The sequence below is a fragment of the Puma concolor genome, chromosome F2 (genome assembly GCF_028749965.1).
Source record: "Puma concolor isolate L17-30 chromosome F2, mPumCon1.1.hap2, whole genome shotgun sequence".
NCBI classification, from domain to species: Eukaryota; Metazoa; Chordata; class Mammalia; order Carnivora; family Felidae; genus Puma; species Puma concolor.
In genome coordinates, this window is record NC_141684.1 from 16,566,510 (window position 1) to 16,593,734 (window position 27,225).

The following is a 27,225-nucleotide window of genomic DNA, read 5'->3' on the forward strand; positions in this document are numbered from 1 at the left end:
AAAGAATATTTCCCAATATACAAGTTCATAAGGGAGAGCAGGAGAGGTCCACGAAATACCCAAAGTAAGTCCAAACAACAAGGTAGAGAGCTCTAAATAGCTGCCCGCTTGTAGTGGGAACAAACCATAGAAACACTGGTCACAGCAACAGCAAATGTATTGCCTGCCTACTGTGTATGCGCAAAGAACCCTGCTGACCATTTTACAGGCATTCCCTCATTTACCCCCAGGAGATGACTATCACAGAGAGACTATTACTACCGCATTGTGGTGATAAGAAAACTGAAACATTGAGAGGTGCTACCATCAGAGCCATGAATAGAACCAATCTCCAAGATTTCCAACTCTGGGCTCCAACCTCTCCCCCACACTGTATCTTAAGATGTATTGGATCCCAGCAGTAAAAATAAGCGGCTCTACCAGGGCTAAGCCGACCCAGACCAGCCATCACCTCTCTTCCCCACCCAAAGTGAGTGTCTGGTTGACCAGAGAGATACACCCCCAGAGGTAGATCATCCAAGTTGAGAGCTGGAATCTACTCACATCTGCTACTAACAAAACACAGGTTCCTTCATTTGCTTAACCAAAAATTACTCTTACTAATCTAAACAGTTGAGGGGATATTCACAGTTAGTATTCATCTTGGTGACCCAGATCTCTTTAGCATCATACAGAAGCAGGCTGGAAAAATGCTAACATGCTTAATATTGAGTAATACACAGAAATAAGCATTCCTTTGAATTGTGATTCCCGCCCACCACCACCACCACACCCCCCCCAGGCCCCGCCCAGGCTTGGGCAGGGCAATAGGTTTCTCAAATTCTTGTATCCCAACTTGTCACCCACTCTTCCTCTTCTTCATTCCCTGTCCCACAATGCCTCACAACCAGAGCATATACTATTCTAACAAACTAAACAAAATGACGTCATGTGTGGAGCTCAGTCCATCCCCCCACCACCTACTTCCACCAGGTCTCCTAGAACACTTTTATTTTCCTTTCCTTTGGTTCCCATTGGAATCTGTGTTCCACTGGAGGAACTTATCACGAGCAGATGACTGGGACGTGTCAGGAAGAGGCAGTGGATTGCAGAAGGAGACCTGCACATGCCTTTGGGAGCCCATGGGAACAGTTGGCCGGTGATGCTTCCACTCTGGGCTCACCTCACAAGGGCAGTGCTCAGACCTACCTCAGGGGGTGCATCGAAAGTTTCCACCTCAACCTCTGTTGAGTTGGTCTTGTCTGAAGCCTGCTGGGATTTTCCACCATCGGTCTTATCATCCTTGTCTTTACTGGAGCCTTTGGAAGACTTGGAGTCTTTGTCCTTAGAAGACGACTTGAGCTCCTTGAATGCCTTGGAAAACTTAGATTCCTGTGCCCCTCCTGAGAGGATCTCCACAGCAATTTCCACTAAGATTCTGCCCCTGAACGACACACCTTCTCCAAAGCCTTCATTCAGTTCCTGGTAGTCATCCATCAGACTGTGGTTCCTGGGTGAGCCATACAGGTTAATCCAGGCAGGTCCAAAGGTCGGTAGAAAGCCTACAAAAACCAAGCTTTAGTTGCCCGGTAAAGCAAGTTGATTATTTCTTGCTTTATGAACATTGTGCATGCCTGTGTAGAATGTAAAATATACAGAAAAGACAAGAGAAAATATTTATAGAATATCCCATCCCCCAAAGAGCCACAATTGCCATTTTGCTATATTTGCTGTATTTCTTTCTAGTCCTTGCATGCACATGTTTAAACCTGTTCACAGCTGTAATGATACTATGAATGCCCACATGCATCGCTGTCGGTTCATTCACTCATCTAATATTTATTGACTCCTAACATGTGCCGGGCACTGTGTGGGTGCTAAACACAGAGCCCAGCGGAGAACAGAGCAGAAAGGAGTATTAAACGGTAAATATCTGTAAGTGCTAAGAAAGAGATTTACCTTGCGTTTCAAGAACAAATAAAACAGGCTGATGAGGCATGGAGAGGAATCAGGCAGAGAGAGAGAGATTTTATCCCAAAGGAGGGTCAATTTTAAGAAGCAGAGATATTGTGTTAAAAGGGATAAAAAGATTTTATGGCCCCTGATGTCTAATTTTGAAAACACTTTTATACCTGTCTTTGAATACCATCAAGATGTTCCTGGAAAGTTGGAGTAAAACATGTTAACGTCGAGTTGAGAAATTCTGAAGGTGGGCGGGGTGTGTGTTCTGCATAAAACAATCCCGTGGCAAACCCTTCCAGGATATGGAGACTTAAACAATGGGTATTGGGGCGCCTGGGTGGCGCAGTCGGTTAAGCGTCCGACTTCAGCCAGGTCACGATCTCGCGGTCCATGAGTTCGAGCCCCGCGTCAGGCTCTGGGCTGATGGCTCAGAGCCTGGAGCCTGTTTCCGATTCTGTGTCTTCCTCTCTCTCTGCCCCTCCCCCGTTCATGCTCTGTCTCTCTCTGTCCCAAAAATAAATAAACGTTGAAAAAAAAAAAATTAAAAAAAAAAAACAAAAAACAATGGGTATTTATTGAGGCTCTTCTGTGGTGTCACACTATGACTGGCAAAAAAAAAAACCATGTAAACCTTGTCTTCTGCTTAAGCTAAGCCTTCCGTATATACGTGCATATATACATATACACAGACATATATGTGCATAAGTATATTTATCAATTAACACAGATATGTAATGCACAGAAAGATTGCCTTGGGATTTTAAGTATGGAGGGGTTTGGGGAGATATTTAGAAAGTTATCACCGGCTTATTTAGGTTTTGCAAATAAAGAGTAGAAGTCCTTTCTCCTGACTGATGGATTAGCTGGGACTCTCTATTCCCTCCCTGGCTTTCTCAGTGCACAGTCAGCAGCACCTTCCTGCAATACTCCTGACCATGCGCTCCTATCACTGAGCTGGGGGCACGGTATTTTGGGACCATTTAAACATGTTAAAACCATTCTTAGCTTGTGAGCCATACAAAGATATTTGGCAGGCTGGATGTGGCCCATGGACCATAGCCTGTCAACATCTGATCTAATCTAAACCCTTCATTTTTCATTTAAGATACCTAAGGCCCAAAGAGAGGGAGTGACTCCTCAAGGCCACACAGCAATGTTCGTGGAAGACCTGGGACCAGGACCAAGCTTCCTGGCTCCCACAGCCCGGCTCGACCTACTGCCCTAAACCCACACCACAAACCACACAGAGCTTACAAGTGCCTACCACGCTGCCTGCTCCAATCCTCTTGTTTTAAGGACGAGGGCTTCAAACCAATTATTTTGTGGCCTCATTTCCAAGTCAGACAGATGAGGCTTTACCTCTATCTCCGTCCTGTTCACTGGAGATTTTCTTCAGGTCGATGAAATGGGTGGCCAGTGCGACATCATTCACGCTGCCTTCATCCCACACCTGGAGTTTTACCCTCCGACACAAGGGAGGGAACATTTCCTTGAAGACCACCTGTTCGTGCCACACAGGATCAGCACAGTTCTTCTGCACTGTAGTTCGCCCCTAAAAACAAAGCGAGCAGAATGTGAGCTGTTGAAGGAAATGAAAGATGTCACTGACCTGACCTGACTTCAAGCCAACTGGCAAACCAAGTTGCCAGACATAATGAACCTGCTTCCACCCAATACCCATGGAAATATGTTGTACCCAGGAACATTACAGTAGCCTCCCCTTACCCACAGGGGAATGGATTCCAAGACACCAGTGGATGCCTGAACCCACAGACAGAACCTGAGATGCACTCTTTTTCCTTTATGTACATACCTATGATAAAGTTTAATTTATAAATAAGGCACGGTAAGGGATTACCAACAATAACTGGTAATAAAATAGAACAATTAAAACAATATACCCTAATAAAAGTTAACATAGATCTTAGCAACTTCAGCGTACGATTTCTTTCCTTTTAGTATTAAGTCAAGAACTTTCAACTTTCGCTTAAACACTTTATAGCTTCTCTTTGGTGTATCCGAATTGCCAGGATCACTGTTCCTGCATCCAAGGGCCATTATTAAGTAATATAAGGCTATTTGACCTCAAGTACTGCCATAACACCACAGTGGACCTGATAACGTGGCCAGCTACTAAGTGACCAACAATAGACAGTGTGGATACACCGGACAAAGGGATGATTCACATCTGGGTAGGATGGGGCAGGATAGCGCGAAATTTCAACACACTATTTGGAACAGTGTGCAATTTAAAACTCACTGATCATTTATTTCTGGAATTTTCCATTTAATAATTTCAGGCCATGGTAGACCATGGGTAACTGAAACCACAGAAAGCAAAACCACAGGTAAGGGAGGAATACTGTGCTGACATCCTACCCCGCACCAGACACCATGCCAGGCATCAGGGACAAAGGGAGTAATGGTGGGTCCTGCCCTCTGGAAGTCCTTGTAATCACAAGATTACAAGATCAAGCCAACATGCATGTTATGAACATAACTTGTTCCATGCATCTCTAGGAATGCAGCAGATATAGTTAGACCCTGAGTTTGTGTCTTATAAAAAGGCTTTTATAAGGGCTTTGTGCACTTCCCCCATCTGGATCTCAGTTTCCTCGTCATAAAAATGGAGGTGACGTTCTATAGGACTGTCAAGGGGTTCAGGTAAAAAATACTCCAGTGTTCACCCTGCCAAGAGGAGGGTTAGGGTAGCATATATTGTAAGGATAGAGACACCATATGTGCCAGCTGAAGCTTCAACGTCCAGCCAACAAGGATTAAGCTGTGACCATGTGCTTAGGCCCTGGTACTTCCAATGGCTCTTGAGTAGGGAACAACAGAGAACAGAGATGTCCAGGCTTACAGAGGACAAGGACTACTTGGGAAGCCCGGGGAGCAGGTTGGGAGGCAGATGGCAATGCTACAGAGCCTGGGTAACAGCTCGAAGAAGTAGCCAGAGGTGAGGAAGGAGGTCTGTCTGCCTAGGCCCTAAACCATAATACCCCATAGTTCCTCTCTATGATCTCAAATAGAGAGTAAGTGGGTCACCCTCCCACTTACCTGCCACGTGATTCAATGCCTTTTGTGACAAGCTTTCTCTCGCAGGGCACTTCCTAATTTTTATTTTAACTTAATTTCATTTGACTAGAAATGTCCTGGGGAAAGAGTGGAGTTCTGGCCTGGGTTTGCCGTTGTTGGTGACGATGTTTCCTTACCATCTGCCCAGCAAAGGAGACCTCCACGAAGGGGTCCACAAGGTCCTTATTGTCACCCACAAATGCTTTGGTGACGTTCGCCATGATGCTGGAGTTCATTTTAGGCAACCCCTCTGCTTTGTAGAGTCTCACATAGAATCTGGCCCAGGGTCTCTCTGATGGAAACCCTTGAGGGATCAAGAGGTTCCTTGAGGGGGAACAAAAACAAAAAATAAAAAGCTCTCTCACTTGAAAGAACAGAAAAAGTGGAAGCAATCTGGACGTAGAAAGAAGGATCCTGATATAGGAAAAAATACTGAAAAGATCAGGATTCGTCGCTAAAATGAGTTTTCTTTGTGGTGTAAGTGGCAGCAAAGGATATGAAAACAGTGAATGCAAACTCATTCCAGTCCTCGAATTATAGAGTAAACACCATCTTCCACACCGCACCTTAAAAGAAGTGCATTAAGTCTTCCCATTTCATAAACCAGTGGTTGAAAGTATAATTCCTTCAAAGAAAAATCAACCAAATCCAGATAAATAGGATAAACTCAAGAACAGTTTATCTCTATGGGGAGACAGGCCGTCCTTGTCCTAGAAGCTGATCTCCCAAAGGCTAGTGACACTGCTGATAAGACACATCTTGGTGCCTCTGAGAGAGTAGAATCCCAGGTGGACAAGGCACGAATTTGGCAATTCTCATGTACCCACCAGGAAAGGGAGGGAGGGAGGGGAAAGACAGATCAACTTCGGGCATATCATTCATTTGTCTTGAGTGGCCCTGGATGGACCCGCCTCACTTTTCTATCTGCTCCTCGGCATCGGAGGTTTTGGGGTTGGTCTTTAAGATGTCGCCTCTCCCAGTCACGCTGATGTCACACTTCAGGTACCCCTTCATGCCCGTCCTGATGTCGCCAGGGTCTGTGAGCAGGGCCCACTTGTCACAGAACTGATGACCTGTAAAAGCGTCCTGACAGCTCAGATTCCCTGCACGGCTGGACCCAGCAGGTGCAGCCAGTTCCATCCCACACGCAAGGCCTCCCAAGCTCTGTTCCCTGGAGGGGGCAGCTCATCAGGGTATTCCCCAGCCCCGTGCTGCCTCCTTCCGCTCCTCCCCTCCTTCCCTCCTCTCCTCTTGTTCCCACCTTCTTCTCTGTCTTTATCTCCAACCTGCCACAGGTATTTGGAAAGCCTCCAACCCAGTGCTAATTGCCTGGACAGGTTCCTAGCTTTGACAGGCTATGAACGGCTATGACAGGACATGAATGGAGTAGAGAAGTCAGTACTATTTCACAGGCTGTAAATGTGACTCGTGGATCTTTTGGTTTGGCCTACACTGTCAATCCAAACTTTAAAATCTCTTACAAAATCTAGACTTCTGGCTTATCTGAAAAAAAACCGTAGATCTGCCAATACAGAATGCACATTTCCACATGTCAGCAGGTGGTAAAGAAGCTGAGTAGCCACTGTGGGTTGTGAGACCTCCTGTTCTCCACAGCCTGAAGCACCCCTTAACATATTAACCCACTGCACTCCCAAGGCCTGGCCCCCTGGGCTCATGTGAGTTGCAACTACTTTTGAAAAGAAGGGGCCTTGTAAGAAAAGATCTGTATTTGTTGATAGCCCAGTTACTTATCCACTCCCGACCCTGGACAAATTACCTGCCTTCTCTGAGTTTCACTTTCTATAAATCAGGGATAAGAATTATCATAGCAAATCCTTATATGGCATGCAACAACCCCAGAAAGGAGGCACTATTTTTATCTTCATTTTCTCAGTTGAGAAAACTGAGGTGCAGAGAAGTCAAGTCATTTGCCCAAGGTTGCACAACCAGAAACAGCAGGGTGGAATTTGAAGCCAAGCCATCTGGCTCCATAGGGGTGCCTACGTGGCTCAGTCATTTAAGCGTCCGACTTTAGCTCAGATCATGATCTCGCAGTTCGTGGGTTCGAGCCCCGCATCAGGCTCTGTGCTGACAGCTCAGAGCCTGAAGCCTGCTTCAGATTCTGTGTCTCCCTCTCTTTCTCTCTCTCTGTCCCTCCCCTGCTCACGCTCCTTCTCTGTCTCCCAAAAATGAATAAACGTTAAAAAAAAAAGTTGAAGCTATGCCATCTGGCTCCAGAGTCCAAATGTGGAACTCCTGTGTGTCACCTTTCCTGTGTCTGCCTCACAGCAGTAAATGAGATCGAATTTGTTGGTGGGAGAACTGTTCAGAAATATGGACATAAAAGACAATTTTGCAATTAGACTGTGAACTTTGAGGAAAAGGGCCAGGTGTTGCTCCGATTGTGTAATTGGTGTTGATACTGTTGAATGAATGGGTCAGTGTCATACTGTTCAATGAATGGGTCAGTGGACGGGCAAATGAATGAGTTGACCTCCAGGTGTGGTAAACTGGAGATGAGTAAGGGAGAGATGGGGAAGCGACACTTTCTTACCAGGTTGGTTGTACACAGTCCCCAGGTCTACTTTGAAGGAACCGATCAGTATGCTTCCTATCAGCTTGTGGTGAAAGACCTGAGGAGAGATGGAGCAGTGAGTCCGGCCGCACTAGATTTCTCTTTGAGGATAAATCTGTGAAATGGGTTCGTGATACCTCAGCGAGGATTCTAGACCTTGACGCTTGTCTGGCCTTCACTCATCTGGAGCACAATGACATTTGGTCATCAAGTGAAAAGGGCAGCCAGAAGTTATCTCACCTGTACCTGTTCCTCCTGGTAGGTTTTCAGCTAGCAAAGGTCATCTAACAAATCTCACAGTCTTGAAAAGTATTTTTTAAGCCAAAGTAAGCTCTAATACAACCCATCTCTGCCTATTGAAACTCTACGCATCCTTCAATGTCTAGAGCAAATATTACCTCCTCCAAGCAGCCCTCCCTGATCCCCCTCAGCTGAAAGTCCTCTTTCTCCCCTAAACTTCCATAACACTCTGCTCACAGCTTGCTCGGAGAACTCATCACATATTGCTTTGAGAAGTACAATAGTCAGAACAAGGGAAGTGGTCATCCTCAATATTTTATCTGATCAGAAGTCAGCAGGGTACCTGGCTGGTTACAGCAACACACTGTAATGCGGTGCTATCAAGATGCAGAAGTTCTAAAGGAAAGCAGCAGAGCTGGTACCGGGTCCAGGAGGCACACTGAATGGGAAACCACTGAAGCAGCAGGAGCAATTGAACCTTCAACTCAGAAAAGAGAAAACTGGGGGTGTGGAGACGGGGTAATGGTAACTTAAATGTTTCCCAATCTTGGAAATCCTGCCATCTATAATAGGGAGTCAGTTCCCCATGTGGTTTCCAAGTCACAGAAGGAGAGACTCAGCTCACAATAAGGACGGCTTCTATAACAGAACTTTCTGGCAATGAATCGGTTTTTCTGGAGATAGTGACCTCCCATCACTGGCTATAACCACGCGGTGCACCAAAACCCCATGTCATGGAGGTGGTGAGAGGGATTCCTACTAGTTAGACTAGATGGCCTCTGGGCTTCCTTCTATGACATTCTGAGTTCCTTAAATCAAAGACAGTTTCCTACTTTCTCCTACCCGCCACATGCATGGCCTTGTTCATCATACGTGTTCAATAAACATTCAGTGAATTAATGAATGATTCACTGACTGAATGATGTATATGAATAGGAGACTTCTGTGGTTTCTAAGCTCCCCTTCGGCAGAGGCAGTAAGAATAAATCAATTCAATGGACTTCAGGAAATGAAGAAATGACAGCCTTTCCCATCTCCCTTTCCACCCTTGCTCCCTGGCCCAAACTTTACAAGCGAGTTAAGATAACTGAGGGGAAGTGAAGACAGCTCGGCTCCAGGGGAGGAGTTATTTAAGGCCACGCATACAAAGCTCACTCCAAACCTCCTATGCTTACAGTTGCTAATGTGGCTTCCCAAAGGCCCAAGCAAGAACACAAGCCTGACTCAGGCTCTCTTGTCAGGTCAAAGGCATCTGGGTCCCTGTGGGCTTGATGGGATGATGGGAAGCGAGAGCCTGTTTAAAGGGTCTTTAAATAACACAGGAGGCCTCTTCAAATCACCCATCCACCCAGGCTTAGGGCCAGGGAAGCCTGGTGTGGTCAAGCATTAGATTACCAGGACTTCAGGGAGTGGCACACACAGACTGCTGGGGCCTTGCATGCCAGGGGCCGCTTGTCAAGGGAAGATGGTCTTTAGCACCACCAAGGTCTGTCACAGCCTGGCCATCCCAATAGCCCCTGCTTACTGCACTCCCTCCTTCGTCCCCCGTGTTCAATTTCGTTGGGGCACACTGACTTTTAGTTCATGGACTAGCCAAATACTTGTATTAAACACTCCCCTCCAAGGGACTTTTCCCTGTAAAATCTTTGGTTTCTGTCCCTAAGGGTCATCCAGGGAGCCCAAAGTATTCTCTTCTTCCAAGCTAGAGGAACAAAGATAGGCAATACTAGCTTTGGTCCTCGGTCTAAAAATCCACTGTCCTACAGACAGTCATGACCCTTATCTATGCTACGGTATAAAAATCTAGCTAGTCACTGTTTGTCTGAAATGTAGACAGTTCCTTAGGACCCACCTACACTGCCCATCTCACAGATGGTCGCCTGAGCTATGCAATGTAACAAAGTCTTAGGCCGTGCCCCAGGTCCTGAAATATCTTCTGCAACACTTGTCCTCATGCCTGAAATTCACATTAAGAATGTTTGGCTCTTGACAACTTTTCATTCTTCAAGAGTCACATTCTTCAAGTGCCCCTGAGAAAGAGAATATAATAATTCCACTATTACCTAAGACTTAATGCAGTATTTATATATGTTATACATAATACTGTGCATATATATAATATCAAATATATTATGTGATACGAATAGAATAGAATAGAATAGAATAGAATAGAATAGAATAGAATAGAATATGTGGGTGACAAGGACAGGCAAGGAAGTCTCTGAGACAATTTTTGCCATCTTAAAATTCTGATTAGAGTTGGTGTCACTGTGGAGGAAAACATTTCCCCAATCTCCACGCTTCTTGCATTGTCACATAAAGTACGGGGTCTGTCCTTTTAGAACCACTAGGAAGAGAGCACTAACCTTTGTCCCACCCACCCCGCCTCTCTCAGGGATGCATAACCATGCTACCCTCTTCTTGGGAGAAGTAGTGATTTCTCAGAGGGGGGAGATAGATGCAGTCTGTCACCCGCTGGTCTCTCTGTCTCTTCAGTGAGTGGCGTGAGGTTGGCGTGAGTTCCGTCTGGCCCCCATGCTCTCTCATTTGGGCGAGTACGGCTTCAGCACGGGCACCTTCCCTTCCCATTCATGCCCTCCGTGTGGTGGACCACCTTCGTAAGGCATCGTTGGCTAGACCAAGAATCTTCTCTATCTCTGCTGTTTAGACATGATCTGTGGAGGCAGGTCATTCTGCCTCAGGGCTTCACTCTGCAGGGCTGAGGAAGGGTCTATGCAGCAGACACGACCCCACATGAGCAGGTCCTAAAGTCTACTCTCAGGCAGCTATGAAGAAGCCTAATGGCAACCACTTGCTCCAAATCACATTCTCTGATCCAGCATCACCGATATATGTGGTTCCTTCCTGATGCTTTTTCCTACTTCTCTATTTATTACCAACTACAATTGGGGAGTGCTGTGATTAATTATCATTAGTGTGGATATCATCCCAGGAGAGAGACACTCACATTTCATTTCATAAAAAGAAAGAAATCAACTCAAAATGGCAATCGTAAAGATGGCCGTTGAAGCATGTATTTCACATTCCCACATTAGTAAACTCCACAATTCAATTCATGATGGCTTGAGCGTAGCTTATCGCTTGTTTCCAGGAAGCACAGATTTCCTTGAAGAGGTTTTCCTTCCCAAATTCCTCCACACTAGTTATTTCATGTTCTATCCTGTTGGTTTGGAACTCACCAACCCACACTCACCCCTCCCAAACCTATTCACCCCTACACAGGCTGAGCTGTTCTAGAGAGTTCCCAATGCCTACAATCTTTTCCATCACCCCGCCCCTCCATCACCAATGATACACTTACTGAGATTTTGATGATCTTGTCAAAAAGATGCACTTGGGGTCCAGTGAAGTCAAAGACAAAGTACTATAAAACATAAAATTCATTTTGGCCATAAATTCCAGACTTGCATCTAAAAACCTTATTACTGGAGTAGTTGTAGATTTCTATCATTCTAACCAATTGCTGCATGGTCCTCAGTGGCATGAATATACCATCAGTAGATTGGTCATCTCCTATTTAAGATCACCTAAATTCTTTTTAATTTGTTTTCAAATGCAAAAAAAAAAATGCTCTCACCCCATACTTGTCCAGGATATAGGTGATTTTTCCTCTAAAATGGACATGAAAAGTGGAATTGTTGGGTCATAGCTTCTGCGCATGTGAATTTCTAATAGATAGTGTGAAATTTCTTTCCAAAGGGGCCAAGCCATTTTATATTCTCACTGCCAGCATACAAAAATACCATTTCTCCAGAACCCTGTAAACCCTTTATGTTATCAATTCTCTTAAATTTTTTGCCTATTAATAATGATAAAAAATCATATCTCAATGTGGTTTTAATTTGGGGTGAACTTGATTAAAATCTAATTTCCTCAGGATTTTGCAGTTTTAAACATTGCTGTGCTATTCCCAAGATTGACCAGGAAGAGTATGAAAAGAAATTATGGACAAGGAAGACTTCTAATTTTAAGAAAGTGTTTGGATTTTATTTTTTCTAATGTTTATTTATTTGAGAGAGAGAGAAAGCAGGAGAGGGGCAGAAAGAGAGGGAGACAGACATATCAGTGCAGAGCTCGACGCAGGGCTTGAACTCACGAACTGTGAGACCATGACCTGAGCCAAAATCAAGAGTCAGACGCTTAACCGACTGAGCCACCCAGGCGTCCCAAAAAAGTGGTTAAATTTCAGAGTCAAAGAAATTAGACCAGTCTCTATATCCTACAGACAAAGGAAGACTGAAGCCCAAAGGATTTAAAAGACATGCCTAGATTCAGACAGCTGGTTATTGATGGACCTGAGAGCTTGGCTTATTTCTCCAGAAGTTATCACACAAGGGGTTCAAGTACTAGATATTTCACTGTTTGAACTTTACTGAGCACCTCCCAAATGTGAAGTTGTATTCTCCTAAGATTTAGAACACTGGGATGGTGTCTCATTGTGGGTTGTGTCATTTGGGGGACTAGTTGGGGTGAGGGAGGCAGGGCCAGAAAGTTGCTTTTTATATGTTTTTGAGCTTTGCTGTGGAGAAATAACACAAGGGCCTTAGAGATGAACAGGACAGTAGTAGGAATGGGAGAGCTCTCTGCTCACAGCCTGCTTTTACAGGGCAAAACAGAAAAACCAAAATGTGGAAAGTGAAAAATGCCATCACACGCCATAATAAGAGACCTTCAAAATGGCGGTCCTTAGATATCAATGACAGGTCACATTACATTCCATGTCTTCTGTTTAAGAAAATGGGAAAATACATATGACATTTCAGGAAGTTTTTCATATATATATATATTCATATATATATATGAAACTTTTAAAGATGTATATAGATATATATAGATATGTATCAAACTTTTAAAGAGTTTTATTGTTCAGAATTTCTTTTATGTGGAAAACCCAGATGAAATTTCTTATTTTTATGTATGAGATGCTGTGGGTTCCTTGGACCAATAAATTAGTTCCAATGTTTATTGCTTTCTGCTGCATTTCACATTTCAAACTCAATTGCCTCACACAGGTTCCCTAGACCTTTGAGCCACACACATTTTTATAGCTGGAAAATATTCCCTAGCCACTATTAACTGTTTCCTTCAACATCTGATGGCCTTTGGCTTGAAAATTAGAGGCAAAAGCTGTAACAAAGGTTTTTAGTTCAACTTCTATATTTTTACTTGAGTGTCTACTGATTGTACTTGGTCCCAACTTAATGTAATTTAGATCCAGGACTTGTATGCATAAAGAAAATACTAATTACAGCATTTAACAAACCTGTAGAGCTTTGCAGTTTTAAAGCATTTTCATACACATTATTTCATGTCCCATCCATGCTAAAAGTTGTTCTGGAGTTGGGGGTAGAACAGGAAGGAAACAACTCATGGTAAAAGGCTTAGAGACAGGAGTGATGGATGACAAGGAAAGCAGTTAACAGCTCAAATCCGATTTGCCCATTTTCTGTTGATTTCATTACCAACGGTCTCCCTTTTCAATTACTATTCCCATTAGGGAAATAATTAAGAGTTCGCTGCATTTTTCTCGTAATTCGTGGTGTCAAAGTGACTATGGGGAAATAGGCACTCTTGTGCACTGTTAGTTGGAGTATAAATTATTACCTCTTTGAGGGCATTTTGTGATATCAAAATTCTTTTTTTTTTTTTAACGTTTATTTATTTTTGAGACAGAGAGACACAGAGCATGAATAGGGGAGGGGCAGAGAGAGAGGGAGATACAGAATCTGAAACAGGCTCCAGGCTCTGAGCTGTCAGCACAGAGCCCGACGCGGGGCTCGAACTCACGGACCATGGGATCATTACCTGAGCCGAAGTCGGACGCTTAACCGACTGAGCCACCCAGGCACCCCTCAAAATTCTTAATGTGCATATTCTTTGTCCCAGTTATGCCATATTAATGTGAGTGTAAGTAGTAGCTGAAAGATGAAAAAAATTAATATCCATCAATGAGAGATTGACGGGTTTAGAAAATTATGGTGTATCAATGCAATGGGAAACTACACCAATGAGGGGAAAATGAGACTGAACTATATGTCTTGATATTACCTCTAATATCATCTAAAATACATTGCTTTGTGAAAAGATCATGGTCCAGGACAGTGTGGACAGAATGCTACCATTTGGTTACAATATTTATTTGTACTCGCATACATGCCTGGGATATCTCTGGAAGGGTACACAAATGCCTGGTGAGGATGGCTGCCTCTAGGGCAGGAGGAAGGGGGTTAAGGGATCAAAGATCAGAGGGATGCATATTCTTCATCATATATCATTTTATACTCTGTATATTTTACCACTTTTTTTACTGTGTAATCTTATTAAAAAAAAATAATTCAGTGTGTAGAACACTTAGAAGCCTCCTGTCTCTCTTTGATGCTTTCCGCTCTTTGATGTCCACAATTTCTGCACTGCTTGGAAAAATATGACTATTTTACTTTCCGATGCAACATGTCTATTTCAAAATTAATAATTAAATTTCTAGGGTCTCTTTCATGAAAAAGAATGTTTATCTTCTTTACAACCAACACTCAATACATTTATTGAATATAAAACCAGACCTTATAGTGAATGAAGATCATCATATGAGATAGAAGAATAAATTTTAAAAAAAGAGACAAGAAAATGGGGTATTTCGAAAACACAGCAATGAATTTAAAATCAGTGGGAATTCCTCATCTCTCCTTTCCATTATCTTTTTTGTGAAACTCTATGGGGCTGTCTGCAAGGAGCTCAGAGAATTTTCCAGGGCTTAGATGAGTGGTGGGAAGCAGTGAGGAGGGACACAGTTTTTCTATTTGGCTAAAGAATACCCCAGATGGCAGTGCAGGGACTGTTGGTGGAGAGGATACTGGTGACCTCCGTGACTCACTTCATTGTAAAATGGGCTGTTGGTTCCTTCCTTCACGGTGCTCTGCTTCTTCTCATCCCCAACCTCAATGATCACAACTGGATCAATGTTCTCACCCACCAGCTGGCGGGCCTCAATGATGGTGATGGCAATCTACAACACAAAGTAGCAGATATGCACTCTGGACCTTGCTGTTCATTCACACAAGAAGACACAGGACAGACTGTCACTTACTTGATAGTTTTGGGATCTGATCTCCCCATCATGGATCTTACTCGACAGTTTTGATCTATTAAAAGAAAGTTTAACGTATTTGTTTCATTAAATAAGAACATACTTGGGATCCATAAGCCTTGATAATATTTTCCCAGGTACTTCTAAGCGCTTTTATTTATACTGTATCACATATTCTCTCTCCATCTCTGGAAGAGATAAAATGTAAATGAACAAGTGACTCAACCTCTCTATGACTCAGTTACTCCATCTTAAAAATGAAGCTAATAATAGCACTTACCGCATGAGATAATGGCTACAATTAAATGATATAATGCATGTAAAGGTTTAACCCAGTGCTTGGTGAGAATAAGTGTCAACTCTTATTGTGCGTATGATCATCAGTATCATTTATTTTTGGTTTTACAAAATGAGAAACTCAGATGCCTCAGCAAGTCAGTAGCACAGCTGGGTCTGCATAAAGATCTCCCTTATTTCCTGTCCGATCCTATCCACAGGACCCCTTTACCATTTATAGTAGGTAAAAGAATCCTGAGTTTTGTGATTGCTTTCGAAAGAATTGGTAAAAGAGAAAATCGGAAGGAGCAACCCAGATGCCAAGCCAGTGAGATTTCACATTCCAGGGGATTTCATTTATCTGGACTGTCGTAAGGAATTAGAAACAGATGCACAACACCTGGGCATTTAGAAATCGGATAACAGTAGAAAGAGGTGACAGATCCCTGTTGTTACCAAGGCAGCAACGGGTGGGAAATGAACTGAGCTTGAGTTCCTATTGGATTTTATTCTCCTGCTTTCCAACAATACCATCTTGCATTTGACTTCATTCCATTTCCGCCGATTACAACTGAGTCCAGTAGAGAACAAAGAAGGCTAGTAAAAATCCCAAAGCTTTAGACTCAGACTGATCTGAATTAAAATATTTATTTTTCCCAATTTTGTGACGTTACCCTTAATTTCCTCATCTGAAAATGGACATAATAATTCCTACCGTGTAGTGTTGTTCTGAGGCTGAAAGGAGATAATGTATGTAGGGAAGAGTACATAGCAAAAGGTATATATGTTCATTAATAAAATGGCAAATTCGCATTGATCATTTACTGTGCGAAAGCTCTGTGCTGGTCTCAGAGAAAAAAACAGATGAATGAGCCATCATCCTGGCCGTTACAGAGCTAGCAATCTATCCAAGGGAGAGAGGACCAAAGCATGGCAAGAAAAAACTCTTAAGTGTAAAATGTGTTGTAGAAAAAAAAAAAAAAAAAAAAGTGATAGGAGTTCAGAGAAGAGAGAAGTTCCCGAGAGCCCAGGTAAGCAACGAAGAATTCACTGCAGAGGTTGGATGTCAATGAGCATTATCTGGTGGGTAGAATTTCAACTGATGGAGAATGCACTGACCAGGGAAAAAGAAAAAGTCTACTCCCTATTTCTTTTTCTCCTGCCTTCCTCCATGCGGTGCTGTTATTCTGGTGGAATAAATGGCAAGGGATCCCTTCAAGGATATTTTAAAGTAACTGAAATCCTGAGTCAGGGAGCTTAGGGGGCCATGGTCGTCATGGTGTAGTAAAGGGGGAAGGAGATACCGCAGTGAGTATGTGCATACAAACTTCATGTCTCCTTTAAAGAGTCAACCTCTCAGCTATCACCGTCTCTGATTTCCAGCTGTTTCCCAACCCCCTCTACCCACATATCTACTGTGTGCCATCCTGTAGGGCCCAGTAGTAACAACTCAGTCTGCCATACAGGGAAGCACTAATTTGCTTTATTGACAATAAGAATTCTGAGTGGACAAAGAAGGGATGGCATGAGGAATTACCATGAGTAAGAAATAGACATAAACAAATATGGTAGACTGAAGGCATTGATAGCCCCAGGTATTAGCTTCCTTGGAACAATGCTCTTTGCCTTATGACTTGTCCCTCATTCTGACATGGGCTGGACTCGAGACTTGCACTGGTGAATAGAATGCAGCAGAAATGACTCATGCTAATTCCAAGCCTGGGCTCAAAAGACCTTATGTACTCATACTCCTTCTCCCGGAACTCTGCCATCACCACCATTAGAACAAGATCAGACTAGCCTGCTGGAGGATCTAATGCCATATCGAGGGGAGCTCGGTGGTCCCAGGTGAAGCAATCTTAGACCAGCCTATTACCAGCCAACACTCAAACTGAAATCAGCAGAGCTACCAAATGACCACACGCACACACATGAGTGTGGATGTGTATCAGTCTAGAACCAGTAAAACTAACCAAGAAGCCCACAGACTCATAAGGAGCAACAAATTTTTTACTAAGCCTCTGAGTTTGGGAGTGTTACACATCAATTGCTAACTGGTAGAGCAAATCACAGGCACGAAGGCCAGTTCGTCCTGACTTTTTGTCGGGTAGTACAAACATTTGGGACAAACACAGAGCTGAGACACCTGGCAGCTTGATGAATTAAAGAGCAGGTGAGGGACAGCTCCTGAGTCTGCCTCCTGTTGTTGCTGTCATTGCTGAATTATGAGACCTCAACTCAGGGGATTTAAGGGCAGAAGTTGGTCAAGGTGGGACCCTGGCTTGCTGAAGGCTGACCAGTATCAGGACGCCAGCACTGCCGTGGAGGAAACTGAATACATACAGACCTCTTGTCTTCCTGCCTTAGACCTTTGGCGCCTTGTGACCAGTGATCAGTTATTATTCTCTGTTTCCCAGAGCCTGCAGGGGTTCCTGCACATGGAGGTGCCCAGTAAATGTGTGCTGACTGCCTGCACCAGCACTGTACCTTCTCTTTGGAGGAGCTGCAGGGACAGGGGTCACAGACGCATGACCATAAATTAAATCTCCTCCCAGTCCTTCCTGGTGTGAAGGCCCCTCCTGTGATGCTTCTGCTTCATCCTGGCCATCTAGAGAAGCAAACAAGGAAGAAAACTCTGTCAAATATGATCCACAGTGGTGATCTGAGCCTCAACCGTCCAGCGCTATGCTAATCACCATAAGGGGTACATGAAGACATTCAGACAGTCCCTGCCAGCGTGCAACTTAACATTTTATTGGCAGAAAAGACAGGCACATACCTTAACTTTTCTAAACAGTAAATTCGTCTTCTATTCCCAAAAAAGAGTAGATTTATATGCATGGTATTATGGAAAGAAAACTGGATTATGAATTCAAAGACATGCTTTCAAGTCATGACCTTGCCACAGTGGAATTTCAGACAAGTAATTTATTCCCTCTGAACCTCATCAGTAAAATTTAATGTGCATAAGAATCACCTGGGAAGCTGTTAAAATGCAGATTCTGATTCAGCAGGTCTGGGGTGGAGCCCAAGATTCTGCATTTCCAATAGCAATGTCCCATGTAGATCTGTTCCTGCTGTCTGAGGGCCAATTTTGAGTAGAAAGGTGCCCTAGGTTGAATCATAGTCCCCAAAGATATGGAGTCCTAGTCTCCAGAACCTGTAAATGTTACTTGGAAAAAGGGTCTTTGCAGATGTGATTAAATGAAGGATTTTGAGATGAGGAGATTATCCTAGATTATACAGGTGGGTCCTAATTGCAATAATATATATCCTTACAAGAGGGAGGCAGGGAACAGAAGAATGCAATGTAATCACAGGCAGAGGTGGGACAGATGCCCATCATAACCATCAGAAGAACACTAGAGGCAGGAATCAGATACTCCCCAGGGGATGGGGCCCTGCCAATATTTTTATTTCCACCCAGTGATACTGATTTCCAGCCTCCATTACTATGAGAAAATTAATGTGGGTTATTTTAACCCACCCAGTTTGTGGTAATTTGTTATAGCAGCCACAGGAAAGGAATGCACAAGTGTCTAGAAAATTTAAATGAATAGATAGTAAACATATTCTTTAGATCTCTTCCCCCACTGTGGGATTCTGATTTAATTTATCTGGGATATCACCTGGATGTCAAGATGTTTTAAATCCCCAGGTGATTCCTTTTCTTTTTAAAGTTTGTTTATTTATTTTGAGAGAGAGAGAGAGAGAGAGAGAGAGACAGAGAATCCCAAGCAGGCTCCACACTGCCACTTCGGAGCCTGCAGCAGGGCTCAAACTCACAAACGAGATCATGACCTGAGCTGAGCCACCCAGGTGCACTGCCCCACACGGACCCCAGGTGATTCTAAGGTGTAGCAAAGCTGAGGAACCACCTCTCAGCCAGGTTTTTGGTAAAAAACAGACAGTGTGGAATACTCTCATGCACTAAGAGACTCTGCATGGTGTAGTTCAAAACCCTGGCCCCAAAGGTTGGGTGGAAATCCCAGCCCTGCCACACCCTAACTTGAGGATCTTTTCTCAGCCCTGCTGTCCTCATCTATAAAGCGAGGCAAGGCCAATGTTACCCACCCCACAGAGATGCTTTTTTTTTCTATGTTCTTTATAGCACTTTTCTCAACTTGTAATTCAGGTACCTCCTCAGGTCCCAATAGATAACAGAGGGTGCCCCCAGAACAGAATGATCTGAGGACTTGGTAATTTACACGGGTGTGGGTACAGGAAAATCACAAAGGGTTGTGCAGCTACCTGAGGCTCAGAGCAGCCACACTGTATCTGTTTGGAAGACCCCAAAATGAGGAGAGCAGTTACCAGAACCTGGAAGGAGAGGAAGTCAGGTCCAGCTGGCTTCCCTATAAAGAGCAGTAACCATCCCCTTCGTTGAGGGGCACATCCAACCATGAATCCTGAGCTCACACTCCTCCGTCCTTCAAACTTCCTGCTGGGGCGCCCCATCGGGAAAGGGACCTGGGCTGTGCATCAATACAGGTCAGCCTCCTGGGGCTGAGGACAGGTGGAGAATTGATTTGGAAAGACAAACGGAAGAGTCCTACACAGGGCTAGCCCGTCTCTAATCTATCCGATGTTCACCATCATATAGAATAGAATCTAGCACAGGACCCAACACTCAGTGGAACTTCCATTAGTCTTTCTTGAGTAAATGCATGAATGGAAGATCATGGGAGGTACTCAAAAACTCTGTCGGATAACTAGTTAAAGGATGGGTTAGGATCACTGGAATTTTATGAAATTAAGATATAGCCACTATGCCTCAAATACACAGACGTGAGACCCACTGACTCTGAGAATCTCCAAATGCTACATCCAGAAGAGCCTAACTTTCCAAGATAGGCCCAAAAGGAAAGACCAAAGTGTACTCACTTCTATGGACTTTGTTTTGTCAGTCTCCCACAGGGCAAGCCCCTAGTCAGCAGGATGAATGCTATTTACTTTCTAGGAAGGGTCTGATTCCTCTCTGCCTTGTTTGCTTTCTGGGCTGACAACTCTAATTAGAATGAGCCATAGGAACCAGCTTCTCTGAAATGCCTGAGGTTGACTGCCCTAAATCTCCACCACCTTGTTCTTTCCTTCCCTACGTGGTCATTATAGGCTCCTAACTGGAGGCTGACCCATGGAATAGGAAAACCCAGGCCTGTGTATAAGATTGACCTAGGCTCAGGAGCTGGCTTCTCCACTTATTGGCTGTGTGACTTTGGGCAAGCACTCACCCTCTCCGAACCTCTATTGTAAAATAGGGGCAAAAGAACCTACATTTCAGAGTCATGAATGATGCATGTCAAATAAAAAGCAGCAGGGACTTGTTAAATGTGTCATAAATATTATTTTTTGTAACATCGTGAAAGTAAGGGACTGTCTCATTCAGCCTTGTGCCCCAGGACCTACTGTAGGGTCACAATTTCAAAGACACCAGGAAAGACCTAAAAGCCTTTTCTACCTACTCCCTGATACCTTCAATTTGACTGAACAGACAAGTATTTCTTTAAGCTTTAAGTCCTGTCCCCACTTAAAATGCCTCTCCCATTCCATCCCAATGGGTCCCTCCAAGGAGACGAGAGGGGTGAAGACACAGCAGACCCACTGCACCATTTGGGCTTGTAAATGTTCCAGAAAGCTAGCCTCACGCTGGGTGTTGTCAGGGCCACTCAGCAGAAGTCTCCAGAAGACCACCGCAGACCTGTCCATCGGAAGCAGTTAATCCTATTTGACTCAACAAACGTGTGTCTACCTGATGCCAGGCCTGGCCCCATCGGTACGTACGGTTCACACTGTAACTTGGGGATTTATTTGTTCTTTCGAAGAAGCAAGCCGCCCATTCTGAGGGCAAAAAGTCCGGCAGCCAGGACGTGCATCCCAACACCACTGCTTCCTGGTTCTGGGCTCCCAGCCTGAGAGGCTTGCGGGGTCTGTGCCTCCACACAGGGTCCTGTGATCCGAAGGACCTTGTCACACTGAGCTCAGCACTCTGCTATTGCCATCCACAAACTCTTAATAATTTCTTAGCAAGGGCTTTGCGTTCTTATTTTCCACTAGGCCCTGCAAATTCTGCCACTGTCCTTCCCATACTTTACTTATTCTCTCTGCATCTCTGCAACCTCATTTGTAAACCTGGGATAACAACACCCACTGGTAAGATGATGGCAGGGTCAAATGAGACAATAAATGCAGAGCCTCCCCCGTAGCAGCTGCTATCCTCACTCTTATTTTTAAAATCTCACTGGATCCTCCCCATGGTGTGTGAGGTCAGCCCAGCAACCCACATCGTGCCCACTTGACAAAGGAAGAAACAGAATCAGAGCTGTGCAGTGGCTTATCCTGGGTTACAGAGCAAATGAGAAGAGAAACAGGAGCTTGGACCTTGTCACCGCGTCTCCTTGGGGTCCCCTTCCATGCCCAGCAGGTGTCCGCCCCACCCCTGTTGGGCCCAATGACCAGGTGACCAGCAGCACTGGGGTGGATTGCACCTGTGACCAGCAGGGCCTGAAGACCCAGCAGGTAGCACACCCCCCCACCTGGCTTCCACGCTTCCACGGAGGGACAGCTCCATTCTCAGCCAAGGAGGTGTCAACTCTATGAGACCTGTAGGCTCCCAATGCCAGCATAGTGCATTTCCCCCCACCCCCAAAAGCCTCACCTTGAGCAGCCTTATTGGCTAGTGTTAACCCCTTCTCTGCTTTCTTCTTCTTCTTCTTCAGCTTGAGCCCAAACATCCCCTTTCTGAAAAGAAGAAGAAAAACTAAACAACATTGTAACAGTAACTTCAAGTCATTCAGACATATTAGGAGAAAACACACACACACACACACACACACACACACAGAGTTTTCCTGGAAGCTTACCAGCCTCCTCTTTCACCCTGGTGGATGAGGATCAAAAGACAAGTCAGGAAGAACCAACAAGCTCTTCAGACAGCTCTACATTTGCAGAAACCATGAAACCTCACCAGAAATCATGAGGTCCACCTAGAACTTAAATGACGCAGAATATGAATACTAACACCACCGGCTGGTATTTCACCATTTCTCCTCACTTCCCTGCACTAGGCACTCAAAAATGAATGACATCACTTAGCCAACACAGCAACCCCCCTCTCACCCATCTTAAAGATGAAGAGCCAAGGCCCAGAGAGGGTAGGTAGTATTTCTAAGGTCACACAGCTCTGAGCATCAAAGCTACCCAGAACCCAGGTCTGTCTGATTTCAGAACCCAGACTAGAGCCAGTGGGCGGCCTGAACAGGTTTCCCTGAGCAGAGTGAACACATTCTCCAGAGCCACACTCCCATACTATTTCCAAGGTCAAGACCCTGTGAGGTCCCACCACAAGTGCACAGCTCAGCTGACACTGATGGTGTGTGCCTAGAATATTAGCTTCTATTATTACTGTCATTATTAGCTGTGAGCGGAAGCTACTTGGGGCCTCCCTCTATCCCAGGAAAGAGCCCTGCTTCTCCATCTTAACAGACAACAGAAGCATTCTGGACACTCCTCCTGAGAGATCCCTTTCTGGAGTTGAGGGGGACCGAACACAGGACAGTACAATGATGGACCCAGTTCAGAGGGAAGTCCTGGCCCTGAGTCAGGCAGGCTGGTGAGCTGGCCCCCCAGAGGACGGAGAAGGAAGAAAAAGGGCAGAAAGGAGAAGGGAGGGGAGAGCAGCAAAGCCTCCCAGGGAACATCCTGCAAGTCCTGCATGTGAAGAGAGTGGAAGGCCATCAATGACGTCCAGTGTGCTGCTTGTGTGGGTAGGACTCGCGAGGAGCTCAGAGCAGGGATTCCACATCAGACTGTCCGGGTTCTAGTCCCAGTGCTATCTGTGCAGGCTGACCCTCTCTGCACTTTAGGGCCCTCACGTGTGAGACAAGATAAGAAAAGCAAAGCATTTAGCACAGTACATGGAACATACAGGTTGCTCAATAAATGTTAGTATTCTTGTTCTTCTCATAAAGGATAGGATTAAGACCAATGAATGGAAGCTACTAGGTGATAGATGTTCATTCTATTTATTTATTAATTTACTTATTTATTCTTTTTATGTTCTGCTTTAATTCAACTGAGAAATTAAGGAGCCCCCCCACATTGGTGTTGTCTCAACAGTGAAATGGACTGCATTGGGTAGCTGTGAGTTCCCTGTTCCTGGAGGTGGGCAAGCAAAGGCCTGGTGACCACCAGAAAAGGATGTTGTAGAGAGAACAAACATCAGAAGAGGGGGACTGGTCTATGGGATCTTGGGGGTCCTTTAAGACCCTGAGATACAGTAGAATGGAAAGAACAGGCTCCGGAACTCTGCAAGACATCGATGGATTGGGCAAGTCACGATACTTCTCTTTGCCTCAGTTTCCCCACGGGTACAAATTTATGGAAAGGAATAATAACGTACCTGCTTCACAGACCTGTGAGACTAAAAATGAGGTGAAGTCATCAAAGCACTGAAGGCAGTGCCCGGTATATAGAAAGTGCTAGAATGTGCCCTTTTTGCAGGTAGCATTTCCCTCTCTTTGGTTTGCCATCATCTGTGATGCAAATCATTCTAAGTATCCCAAGAATCTCAGAGGAACATACACAAGGAGGATTTCCCTCTTCTGAAATTTCTTAAAGGCAACTTCCAATAACTTTCCTGTTTTCAAAAGACAGTTACCAAACGGAGGGCCCAGGCCAGCACCTTCCAAACCCTGACTTGCCAGTGTGGTCCCCAGCGGCTCAATGCCATGGTCATTTCATGGAGGCATATTTGAAAAGGCTGAATTTCTTCCATCAGCAAACAGGAAGTCACTACTCATAAATGACAGTATCTACCACAGGGAGACTTGATGTTCCTTTAGGAAGCTGACATCCTCATCACAGATGGCCTTGGCATTCTGCATCTCCCATCAGGCAGCTTGTGACGGAGGCACTGAAGCATGCCCGAGGTTGCTAGCGAGGGCAGAAAAAGAGAGAAAGACAGATACCTCTGCCCCCTCGGAAACCAAGATCTCTTGGCCCAGCTGACCATTAGGGGCACCTCAGGAAGTTTAAAACATAGCAATGTCTGGAGCCACTTTCAGAAATTTGTAATTGCTTTGTAGAAGACCCAATGCTGAGAAGCTCTTTTCTAGGCACAGCTCAGACCCAGCCACCAAGGAAGCCGCAGAGCCTTTCAGTAATGCCCAGTGGATTTACAATCAGCTCAGCTCCCCTGGATGGCTTGATGTTTGTTTCACAAACGCACAAGGTTGTTTGCCTGAAACCCTGAGTCAGTCATCAAGGGCACTCCCAGCATGACTCCCAGCATGAAAGGCTTCTTGATGAAAATTGATTTTTCCTCCTCAGCCCCGTGACATCTGCAGTAGAGAGAAGGCATGGCTCAGCAGCCCAGAATAATCGGCCACGGGCAGACTGGGCAGCAGAGAGTGAACTGGCGACAGAAGACGGCCCACGGGCCTGCTTGAATCGCCTGTTACCTCTTGAATTTAGGACCAGCCACTTAACCCAGATGAGCATGGTTCATTCCCACATGACCCAAGGACATTTCTTACCCAATTCATAGGGTGGCGTTAAAATAGGAAACAAGGCTTGGAAAGTGTAAAACCCACTGCAAAATGCTGCATTACAACATTGATGACACGGAAATGTGCTGCACTATTCCCCTGAGTTCAATATTTTTTAAACATGTATTAACACTATGTGCCAGGAGCACCATTTTACACACACCATCTCCTAGGGTTCTCACAACAGACCGCGAGACGGATGCTATTATTATCCATCTTTACAAACAAGAGGTTGTCAGGGGTTTCTAGCCAGTATGTTGGGATCGGCCAGTAAATGAGGAAATAAGTCCCCAGGGCAACAGCCATCAAACCGCCCTTCTCCTTCTTGGCTTGCTGAGGACTCTAGCAAGGGAACTCTCCCACTTTACAAAAGCGATGGGGCTCTCGTATCAGAACTATTGAATCTCCTCCCGGGGCCACCCCAAGGTAAGTCAAGACACACAGAAACCCCCGTACCAACCTGGTCTCCTCGGGGTGAAAGCTACCATGACTCCGATATCTGTATCCAAACAATAAGAGCGTTAAACAGTGCACATGTTAGGCTTTGGCTTCAGCACATCTGTTCCAGGTGGGCATCACTCCATGTTGAACCACAGGGCCGGCACCGCGGGGAGGCAGCCGGCCCGGCACACAGAAAGAGGGGCTGGACAACTAGAGTTTGGGTCTCACGTCTACCATTTTCTAACTACGCCAGTGGGGCCGGCCATGGGACTTCTCTGAGCTTCAGGCTCTTCTTCTGCAGGAAGTGGCAATAAAGTTATTAACTCTGCTTTTCTTGTAGGATGTTATGTATTATGACCCCATTCAGTGCTCATGCTGAACGGTTAGGAGCTCTACAAATAACGAATTTAATCTCATGTCCGTGGCTCACTGGACACAGATTAGGAAATGGCTCACAATGAGGGTCTCCATGTGGTTTTCCACTTGCATCACAAAATTCCCCTCCCGGAGTCACCTTTTCTACCTTCAATGTGGAACAGAAGCAGCTCAGGCCCAGCAACCAAACACGAAGCTGAGTCAACCGATGTCTCTGTTACTAGCCCCTCCTGCTCTCCTCCCACCTAAGGTCACAGGATACAGGTCATCTGTGCACCTCACCCTCCAAACACAGAGTCATAACATCCAGCGTGGAAAAAACAACTTTGATTTATGAATTGATTTATATGGCAAACTCTTATAAACCTTAAAATTCCTTATTAAAAGAATGGCTTTGTATGCAATCAGGACCACCTTAAAAATAAAGCAAAATCAAGCCTTACCACCATTCTGAGGTCATCCAGAGAGCCTTGGATAAATTCCAAGTTGCCTACGGAGAAATACCTTCTTGGGAATATCTGATCTGTGTACTCATCTTACTTTTAAGCCTGGGATATATTCATTAAAGGCGAATCACCAAATATAGAAATAGCCACTATGTTGGCTTTTGACTGAAGATTGTTAAAATATAAATCCATGTGTCTTCCTGCCTTGCCAAGACCGAAATGTTTCTTCCTCTCTCCCCATAATCTTCCTATAGCAACTTGCCTGCTATATCTTATTTCTTTAGGCAATGATGGTTAACTTTGGCTGCATATCGGACCCATATGGGGCGCTTTCTAAAACTGTCTCCCACACTGCGGCCAGATCCCATCCCGGAGAATCTGATTTCCCTGGTCAGCAGCGAGGCCAATGGCTTGGTAGTTTTTACGTTCCCAAGGTCATTCTAATGTGAAGTAGGGTTGCAAATCCCTGTACTTAAGTAATTAGTGCCAGTGAACTCTCCTCACAAAGAGAAAGTGCACGTTTTTTAAAGGAAGTTCAAAGGCAAATTTTTAATCAAAGGGGGGCAGTGAAACTTAGGAAGTTCAGAGCACTTGGTGGATCTGTTTGGTGGGCTGGACTTTATCATCCTACCCCAGCTCGTCTTCCACTCAACCCCCATCCTGGCAACTGGTCCACAATTTTGTTGCCTTCTCTACTCTGCACAGGATCAACCCATCCTTGGAGGAACTGAGTCCTTCAGTTTAAGACAGAGAAGGATCAGTCCTCTATTTGGGTCCAAAGTGTCCCAGACAATGGCCTAAAGAGATTGGGCCCTGACTCCCAATCTCATGGGAACCAGTTTTCTCTGCTGTGATTCGCAATCTCCTACCTCATTGCGGTAAATGAATGTTTCTCTGTTAGGCCCCCATTTTGTACATTCCAGCCTCAGAGGCCATCATAAGGAGATTCAAATGTCACCAACTCCACAGACAATCACCGAGAACCTTGATATGTCACCTGCAAGAGTCAGCTGAGTCTAGGAAATGCACCTCCAAGGATGCTACCGAATCCCTCCTCCTGTGGTTTCTCTGAACCAAGGATGACTCAGGAATAATTCAGAGCCACCTTGTGTAGAGCCAGCCTGGTTAAGCCAGCCTCTGACAGCCCTTCAGAGAGCTTTGCCAAATGTTCAAGGGCAAGGTAGAAGGGTGCTGCTGTAGGAC

At 44.8% G+C, this 27,225-nt stretch overlaps 1 protein-coding gene across 1 annotated transcript in view; it reads right to left on the reverse strand.

Annotated features, from left to right (window-relative positions):
* FER1L6 (fer-1 like family member 6) overlaps nt 1–27,225 on the reverse strand; it is a 156,230-nt gene that overhangs the window by 99,005 nt on the left and 30,000 nt on the right. Inside the window, exons 2-11 of the mRNA XM_025922674.2 lie at nt 21,871–21,953; nt 17,703–17,823; nt 14,940–14,994; nt 14,727–14,858; nt 11,157–11,219; nt 7,574–7,652; nt 5,936–6,092; nt 5,157–5,343; nt 3,301–3,493; nt 1,189–1,541 (exon numbers count right to left, since the gene is read on the reverse strand). Coding sequence (XP_025778459.2) covers nt 1,189–1,541; nt 3,301–3,493; nt 5,157–5,343; nt 5,936–6,092; nt 7,574–7,652; nt 11,157–11,219; nt 14,727–14,858; nt 14,940–14,994; nt 17,703–17,823; nt 21,871–21,953 — 1,423 coding nt within the window. The remainder of the gene's footprint in view (nt 1–1,188; nt 1,542–3,300; nt 3,494–5,156; nt 5,344–5,935; nt 6,093–7,573; nt 7,653–11,156; nt 11,220–14,726; nt 14,859–14,939; nt 14,995–17,702; nt 17,824–21,870; nt 21,954–27,225) is intronic.